The sequence below is a fragment of the Aplysia californica genome, unplaced genomic scaffold (assembly GCF_000002075.1).
Source record: "Aplysia californica isolate F4 #8 unplaced genomic scaffold, AplCal3.0 scaffold00222, whole genome shotgun sequence".
Taxonomy (NCBI): Eukaryota; Metazoa; Mollusca; class Gastropoda; order Aplysiida; family Aplysiidae; genus Aplysia; species Aplysia californica.
This window is the reverse complement of record NW_004797492.1, coordinates 658209-667174: the sequence shown is the minus strand read 5'-3', so window position 1 is coordinate 667174 and position 8966 is coordinate 658209. Positions and strand designations below refer to the sequence as shown.

General features: G+C 43.7%; 2 protein-coding genes across 2 annotated transcripts in view; one reads left to right on the top strand and one right to left on the bottom strand.

Moving 5' to 3' along the window:
- LOC101857341 (integrator complex subunit 13) overlaps positions 1 to 8966 on the top strand; it is a gene marked incomplete in the record, with an annotated part of 266815 nt that overhangs the window by 46495 nt on the left and 211354 nt on the right.
- LOC100533386 (FMRFamide-activated amiloride-sensitive sodium channel) overlaps positions 1 to 8966 on the bottom strand; it is a gene marked incomplete at its 3' end in the record, with an annotated part of 28686 nt that overhangs the window by 1698 nt on the left and 18022 nt on the right. Inside the window, 3 exon segments of the mRNA XM_013083281.2 lie at positions 716 to 940; positions 4027 to 4216; positions 5870 to 7018. Of these exon segments, the coding sequence (XP_012938735.1) occupies positions 716 to 940; positions 4027 to 4216; positions 5870 to 7018 (1564 nt within the window).

Genomic DNA, 8966 nt, shown 5'->3' with positions numbered 1-8966 from the left:
AAAAACACACACACACACACACACACACACACACACACACACACACACACACACACACACACTCACTCACTCACACTGAAATAGTGACAGAAGGGCAGTTAGACATACACGCCGTCAGAAAAACAGACTCAAATCAACGAAACCTTCTTCGAAACAGTACCTACCTACCTCCTGCCTCACTCCACACCACAGTACGGTACAAGGTACAAGTTACCAACTTCACCGAACCAAACGACCTTTCCTATCGGATATCGGAGATTGACGTTAAATTCGGAGGCCCTGCCTCCCAAATAACCTGATAGTGTTGATCCGAGCGTTAAACACATTCACTTACATATATTAAGCCACATTCACATAACCACCGTACGCGGGTGGTTGGCGGGTGCTTTGGTGTGGTTTGCTCCTTTTTCGCTATGGAACGTCTATCGATCGTCCTTATCTCTCCTCCTTTCCTATGCTTCTTACTCTGTCTTGTAACACCTTTGATAGTCGGCACTTACATACGACCTAATTGTGTTTCAACTGTCGTAATGGTTGGAGGGTGCCTCTGGCTAGTACTACTTATTTACTTTCCCTCTGTTATTTCTGTCTCTGTCTCGCTTCCTTTTCCCAGCAACGACTATTGTGTCGATGTGCTTCTGTTTACTCAAATAAACAAAAAAAAAACCCACAAAAAAAGTGTCGTAATACGCTAACTCAAAACTACCGGCCGTACCTCAAGGTATATATTGAGCCTGAGCAGGTTCTGGCGTATAAGATCCGAGGCCTCTTTGGCCATCTCTTTCTCGGAGAGCGAGTAGCTGGTAGTGAGGATGTCCTTGTCGTGACTGTTGTTGCGGGCCAGGGCCTGCTGCTGTGGGTGCGCTAGGCGGGACAGAAAGTCTTGGGCAATCTTCATGAAGTGCTGCTGGTCCGTCGGGTTCTTCTGGCTGAAGAATCTCTGTTTGGGGTGGGGGTAGAGATTAATGAATATATAGATGGGAGAGGAGGTTGATGGAGGGGGAGAGATAAAAGGGAGGGAGGGATGGAGGGAAAGTGGAGGGAGAGTTAGGAAAGAGGGAGATAGAGAGGGAAAGAGAGTGAGAAAGAGTTAAGAAATAAAGGGGGGTTGGAGAAAGGGAGGGCAGGAGAAAGGGAGAGAGAGAAAGAAAGAAAGAGAGAGAAAGAAAGAGATGGAGAGAGAGAGAGAGAGAGAGAGAGAGAGAGAGAGAGAGAGAGAGAGAATGTGTGTTGCCTCAAGGATGAAAATAATCGCAGCGTCTCTAAGAGATCGTTAAATAATATTATATGCATGTACATATAATACACTATGGACTTGGAAAGCAAAGCTGAAATGTTTCGATAACTTTTCAGAGAAGACATTGTATGCAAACTTGTTCACGATCAGTCTTTTCTTGTATTTCCCAAAGCTTATATGAGATCTCAAAATTATGATAGAGAACACGTTCTTATCCAGTAATCATATTACTAACTTTCTTTGTTGAAGTTTGTAAAATTCTTTTTTTTTCTTTGTGGTAAACTCGATTCCGGTTTATTGATATAAGAACTAAAACAGAATAATCATTTCCCTCCACAGTACCAGTTTCCTGGCTACTGAGGTGATCAAATAACTTTTCTTTTTTTCAACATGACTATTTTGTGTTTTTCTTAGATTTACGTTTAAGTCTTAACTTTTCAAATGTTCTTTTTTTTTTGTAAGGAGGTCGCATCGAAGACACCTTTTGTCAAATACAAAGATCACATCATTATAAGGAAAATTTGAACGATGAACAACATTTATACCCGACACGAAATCTAATAATATAACTTGTACTTTGAAAGAGTTTCAATGACGGGAGACTTGTCTCTTTCTCTCCCTCACCTCCCCCCCCCCCTCTCTGACTTTCTCTCTCGCTCTCTCCACCCTCTCTCTTTTTCTCTCTTGATGCCCTCCCCCTCTCTGTCTCTCTGTCTCTGTCTCTCTCTGTCTCTGTCTCTCTCTCTGTCTCTGTCTCTCTCTCTGTCTCTGTCTCTCTGTCTCTCTGTCTGTCTGTCTGTCTGTCTGTCTCTCTCTCTCTCTCTCTCTTTCGGTCCATCCATTTATTCATCTTCTCAGTTACCTATTTCTCTTTATCGATGGAAAGGCTATCACGGAAATGATACGACTTCTCACAATGATTTTAGTACCATCTGAATACAGAAGAGACCACAGTACATTATGCGCTTCTCACACAATACACTGAACTGATAGCTAGCTAATTTTGCACCTTATTTTGGGTAACAGCGTTAGCTGTTTACCAAGAGAAGTGTGAGATGTTATCCTTATTTTATTACTATTTTATTTTTTACTTTTTCTCTTATTCCGGAGCCGCTCCACTGAGTTCAGAAACAGCCCAGACGGGTGATGTTTGGCCACTAATGAGATGAGAGCGATGGCTCTTTTGGTGACGAAGACGTTGGGGATATTGACCAAAAGGTCTATTTAGGTGATGACTGTTATAGCCGTTTGGGGTTTGGGGGTTTACACACACACACACACACACACACACACACACACACACACACACTCAGACACACGCACACGCACACACACACTCACACTCATATATATTCACATTTATGTATATATGTACACACATACCTATCTATCTGTCTATTTGTCTATCTGTGTTTCTGTATCTATCTATCTATCTATCTATCTATCTATCTATCTATCTATCTATCTATCTATCTATCTATCTATCTATCTATCTATCTATCTATATACAAGTTATATACCCAGTGTCTCGCCACCCTCGACCCGCCAATTTACCGGAGTGCTGTGTGCACAACTTCTCAGACTCTCCTGTTTACGTCACGTGATAAATAGATCCACGGGGTCTGTCTCATTTCATGCCCAGTCGCTTTCTCTCTCGTTCCCTCTCTCCCCTCTCCCCCTCTCTCTCTCTTTCTCTCTCTCTCTCTCTCTCTCTTCCCCCCCTCTCTCTCTCTCTCTCTCTCTCTCTCTTTCCCTCTCTCTCTCCTCTATATATATTTCTCTCCTCTCTTTCCCCCTTCTCTCCCTCGTGTTTCTGTCTTTTTCTACCCCTCTATCTCTTCCACTATGTCGCTCTCATTAACCCCTCCCCATCTCTCTCTCGCTCTTCCCCTTTCCCTCTTTAACCTTTGTTTGCTCTCTACTTTCTTTTATTTTGGGCTGTTTACGCTTCATTCCATAGCGTTAATGCCGGCGAAGTAATTTTATTAATCTGTCTTTTAGCCCTTTATTCCCTGAACGGGGGTGTTTGTAATGCCTCTAGATTTTGCTTCTTTTATTCTGTTTCGCTGACTATTGCGTTGGAACGTCTTTGTCGAGTGGATTCCTTTTTGTTTTCTCCTCATCTCAGTTGATTTATTAGGGCCTGTAATTTTGGTGTATTCTAGTGTTATTGTTGTCTTTGTTGTTAGGAAAACCAAAATGCACAAATAAAAACTGAGTCTATTATATGTGACCGTTACTAACCGCCACATTTATCAGCATCTCTTTCTCTCTCCCTCTCTCTCTTTCTTTCTTTCTCTCTCTGTCTCTCTGTCTCTCTTTCTTTCTCGTTCACTCACTCTCCCTCTCTCACCCTCCCTCCTTTTCCCTCTCTGTCGCCCATTCTATCTCTCTCACACCTCATTCTCTCTCTACCCCTTCCTCCTCGTATCTCTCTTTCACTGCGCCTCTCACTCTCCTTCTGTCCCATTTCTCTTCCTCTCTGTCTGTCCATTTCTCTTTCTCTCTCTCTCTCTCTCTCTCTCTCTCTCTCTCTCTCACTCACTCACTCTCTTCGTGCCTGTACGTCTCTATCTGTCTGTCTGTCCCTCCCTCTCTCTTTTTCAGTCTCTGTCTGTCTGTCTGTCTCTCTACTCTCTTTCACCATCCCTAGTTTTATCTTTCTGTTTCTCTGTTTGTGCTCCTCCCCCTGCCTTCTTTGTCTTCGTTCTTTTCTTTTTTCCCCCGTCTACCCCCCCCCACTCTCCCCTCAATCTACACCCACCCTTTTGGTCTGAAAACTGACTTACCTCTAACGCGCTGAGCTGATAAAACTCCAGGGGCCAGTAGGAGAGGGAGACTGACTTGAGGTATGACGTCTCGCTACAAGGCTGGTAGCAGCCGCATTCCGTCTCGTAGGAGCGGTCGTTGTTGAGCTGTTTCTGCACGCGCGCCTCACACGCCAAGGAGATGGTGGGGATTGTCTGGTTCATCTTGTACCTGGTTGAGATAAACCGGATATCTGCTTTATGTGGGGTTTACCTTATGGGGACGAAACCGGATTGTCTGTTTCGTCTTGTACTTGATGTGGCAAAAAAACAAACAAACGGATAGACATTTTAAGTAGACTGTACCTGGTGAGATGGAAACTGGATAGATACATTGTGTTAGGTTTATAAGGTCGAGATAAAACCAGAGTACCTGTGTCATCTTGTACTTGACGGGGTTAAAACTGGCATGACACTTCATGTGGGTATTACCTGATAGGGATAAAACAGGATAATTCCACCAGGACTGTAAACGTTTTACGCCCGTATAGGCGCAGTCTAGATCATTTAAGAGGCTGGCTTCTTTGGCCGTTCTTGTCATAGTCAACGGACGTCAAATTGGGACTCACCATCCGAAAAGACAGTAGAGACTGTCGATTGCGTTATAATCTTCCAGCCTCACGAATCGGAATCACTCAGTGCGCATGCAACTGCTAGGAGCCTAATGTCATTTCACCACATTTACATCCGGTTTATGATGGAAAGCGTGAAAGTGACGAAGAATGCAACTTCACCTTTGGAAGTAATTGCCGTTCTATGTCTGGGAAGTCGTTAAACTATTTGCTGCCACGCACACATGTTAATATGTAATCATTGAGAATCCCCTTCTGACGTCAGTTGAAAGTGCCTCTACTTGAACTAAAGATAAAGAGGTCGTTGGTATGATGCAGATGCTCCCTGAATGGTTTTTAATAATAAGAAAAATTCTAAGATCGATTTTGGGGTCAGGTATTTCGTCTCTAATTTCGCCCATTTTGAAAAAAATCCCAACCCCCTCCCTTGATATTGTGTTGTCTGTATATTTTAGTAATTTTTTTTGGAACCGTTAACCTTTGAGCTTCCAGATGAAACGCAATGTTCTTGTTATTCGTAAGTCAGCCTTGATAGCCTTTACGATGTTACACAATCCTTGTCGGTTTCAATTCTTTTTCTTCTGGATCGACCGGCATCTGTGGTGTAATGGTTTGATCTCTGGTGTTGTTTGCAAAAAACGTGTATTCTTTTCCAGGGTGAGGCACGTGTTTTATCGAATACCTCCTTATGTTTGCCGAGATGCCTTTTTTCAGTCAATCTGGGCTGTACTTGACAATCACAGTCGAATGAGCCCGTCACCAAAATTATTTAAAATTCTGTCGATAAGGACATATTTATATCAATTTAAAAACCTGTCTATGTCTGTCTGTCTGTCCGTCTGTTCGCCAGTCTGTGTTTCTGACGCTCTATCTCTCAGTCTATTCGTTGATCGATCAATATCTCGATCAATCTATCAAATGTTTATGTACAGAATTGCGAGAGGTATGAAGAGTCCAGAGGTAGTTCTTGCTTTTAAAAACCCCTTCTCTGTTGTTTCTCTCCGCACAGCTAGTTTTTAAAAAGCACCAAATAACCCTTCCCATTCCGTTGTGCATATTTCTTTCACTGTAAGAATAAACAGGAACAAGATAACATAAAACCATTTCCCAAAGAATTTTTAAAAAAGGAAACAAGACTGGAAACAAGACGCCCCCCCCCCCCACCCCCAAGAAAAAACAACAACAAAAAAAACAAAAAAACAAAAAACGAACAACAACTAACTTTTTCGTACAGGCAGACAAAGTGGACTTACTCTCCTGTGACGTTTCTCCGTATATCTTTCCAGTCCGGAATGACTCCGCAGAATGTGATGTTCTCCACGCTTAAATCCGGAAGGGCCGAGGACTTACACTTACACTCCCTAATGAGCCTCCTCTGCTTACACAGCTGCAGGCAGGCGAAGAATGTGTTGCGGTACGTCTGGATTCCCTCGAGTGAGTCCTCGGTGCAGTTGCCGTACGGCTCGGAAAGGCGCGTGTGGAGCAGAGCTTTCAGACCAACAGAGGATGAGTACCCGGGCGGGATGTCGAAGCCGTGGTCCACCGGGCTGGGCATGGAACCCGGGGCGTGCACCACCACGCGTACGCCGGCGCTGTGTAGGATGTTGTTCTCGAAATTGTATACTCCGTACGTCCCGGGAAGCGGTTCATCTTTCTCTATAGATATGATGAGCGAGAGCCCGTTTTCCGGACCAGTGGCGTGCATCTGTAGCTGATCTCGTAACTGGCCTCCGTTGAAAGTGAAGCAGTTGAAGTAGTTCCCGTCGAAGGAGGACGTGAAGTTCTCCGTCGTGCACTCTTCTCGATTGAACCGGCAGTGAATGAGTAGGTCACGGAGGTCATGGCTGATCTTCTTGGCGTCCGAGCCCAAATTCTCGTAGAACGCGCGGATGCTGTTCATGAAAGACATATCCTTGAAGTGAAACGTCTGCGTGAAGTTGAGCCAGTCTTTCAAGTTCTGACTCTCGTTCTTATTGTACGCCTTCCGAATCTTCCTCAGCGAGATGGGCTCGATGTTGCAGATAGTCACCGACGGGTACTCCACGGGCATGCTGTCTTTAATCTCGGACAGCTCGACCACCTGGAACTGCAGGTACTTCCGCACCAGGAGCGAAAGCTGCAGCGTGGCCGCCGTGAAACCGATGATGACCATCAGCGCCCAGATGACCTTCCGCTTGGTGTCACGTGACGTGACGATCTTGGCCAGGCCGTGGGCGTTGCTCTCCGAGCCCAGCTCGGCGATGAGGCTGATGGCGGAGCGCTGCGTGTTGTACTCCTGGTAGCTGTGGTGGTGGTGGTGGCGGCCGTGGTGCCGGCTCCTCACCATCGTGTACCGGTGCTCAGGAACCATTCCCGACTTGGCCGAGACGCTCGTATATTTCATGTGATCTGCGCTCGAGTCCCTGGAGCGTGGAAGAAACAGAGGGAGAAAATGACAGAGTTTATTATTTATTTATTAGTTTAACTCGTTGAATACGACGTGTGTGGACGCACAGTCAGATAGAGTGAGGATGATGGCTGTATTGTATCGGTGCCAGTTTATTTATATTAAATATTTAGTGATTTTTGTTGTTGTTGGTGTTTTTGTTGGTATGGTTGGATTTTTTTGTCGCTGTTGTTGTTTTCATTGATGTTGTTGGTAGTTAACACTTCTTTCTGTTATTTCTTTGTGTCTTATTTTCCATCTGCACGAGAAACCCGTTATTGTGTCAATGCACTTTTTAATGTTACTTAAACATATTGTTTTTTATTTTTGTTGCTGTTGTTGTTGTTTCTGTTGTTGATGTTGTTGTTGTTGCTGCTGTTGTTGCTGTTATTGCTGTTGTCGTCTACGTTATGTTATGGTTTTCCCAATCACCGAGTCCAACCTCTTAAAATGTATTGTACAAAACAAAAGGTGTTTTTTTAAACCGGCATTCTGACAGACATGCTCAGCGATAACAATGGTCCAGCCATCGACAAATTCCTTAAACAAAGGATAATTAAGAAGGCATAAACGAGACAAAGCAAAACAGCATCCAGTAAGGCCAATTGTATCGACGTTATCCACAGTAGGGTGATTGTGTGCACATTTTATTATGTGCAAGGGAGGGGTGGGGGGAAGCTCGATGCTTTTTGGTGTTGATGTAAACCCAGTCAACGACTTAGTTTGACCTTGGTCTGGCTCCCCGTCGTCACACGATTGTCTCCCCGTGGGGTGGTGAAACTGGTTAATGGAATACATGATTGAATGAAAAGTAGGCGCTTCGCCCTGGCTGTACCGTAAATCTATGTGTATTACTTTTCCCAACTGTGATAACTATTCGATTTAGAATCATTGTAAAGCGCTCAGAGCAGAATGTGAAGCATGGATATGCGCGATACAAATGCAATTAGTATTAATAGTATTATTATTACTACCCGTGCATCTCAAATTTTGTCAACCCAACTTCCTTCTGTGAAACTAGGATGCTAGAAAAAGTAATATTAAGTAGAGGAGAAAAATTATCATAGGTAAAGAAAGGAATAATAACTGATAAATCGGTGATAGGCAACTTATTTTCCGACAAAAAACGACTTTATTTGTTAATCATTAGTTGTATTGTATAAACATGGTCCCCTACTCTAGGATTCGCCTATAAGAGGGATATTACCTATGTTTAGCTGGGGACAACTGTGCAATGTTTGGGAAACGTTTCTGGATGGATAGAGGTGAGATGGATTCAAACTCTGCTCATTAATATTCTCACCCCTGACTTCCGCATATACATTATATAGTTCAGTACCAGCTCCTCAGCAACTGGTTTGCATCACTGGCAAGTGGAAAAGAAATGGTTTGATCTCTTTTCTCTATCGGATTATACGATCATTTGCTATTCTTTTATTGCAACGAAAGAGAAAAATGCATGTAAGCTCTTTATAATATTAATTTACAAAGCGCTGTTCATGTGAGAGTTCCCTTGAGCTTGGAAAATACGTTAGGTAATATGTTGCTGGTGGAAAAAGGTATGGGATGCGTTTAACTGAACAAACAGCGTTTGTGTTAGTATACTGAGGCATACAATTAGCCCCCGTGTCGTTCTTGTTTTGTAGCAAATTATGCAATGTACAATGTTAATAGCTACGTGTGACAGTCACGTAGATTCCTGCTGTGCTTGGATGTTCCCATTTTGTGGTCTTAGACATAAGCCAAGTTCTTTTGTAACAGCAGGGGTGTAAAGGGGAAAGAGCACTGTGCTGTGTATACAGAGTAATTTGGAGTTGGCTCCGGGTCATGTTCATGCTGTGACGTTGTGTGGTGTCAACCAGTGTTTTTCTTACGGATTTTTTCCCACTCAGTTACTTATTTCTCTTTTGTGGATGGAGGTCGGG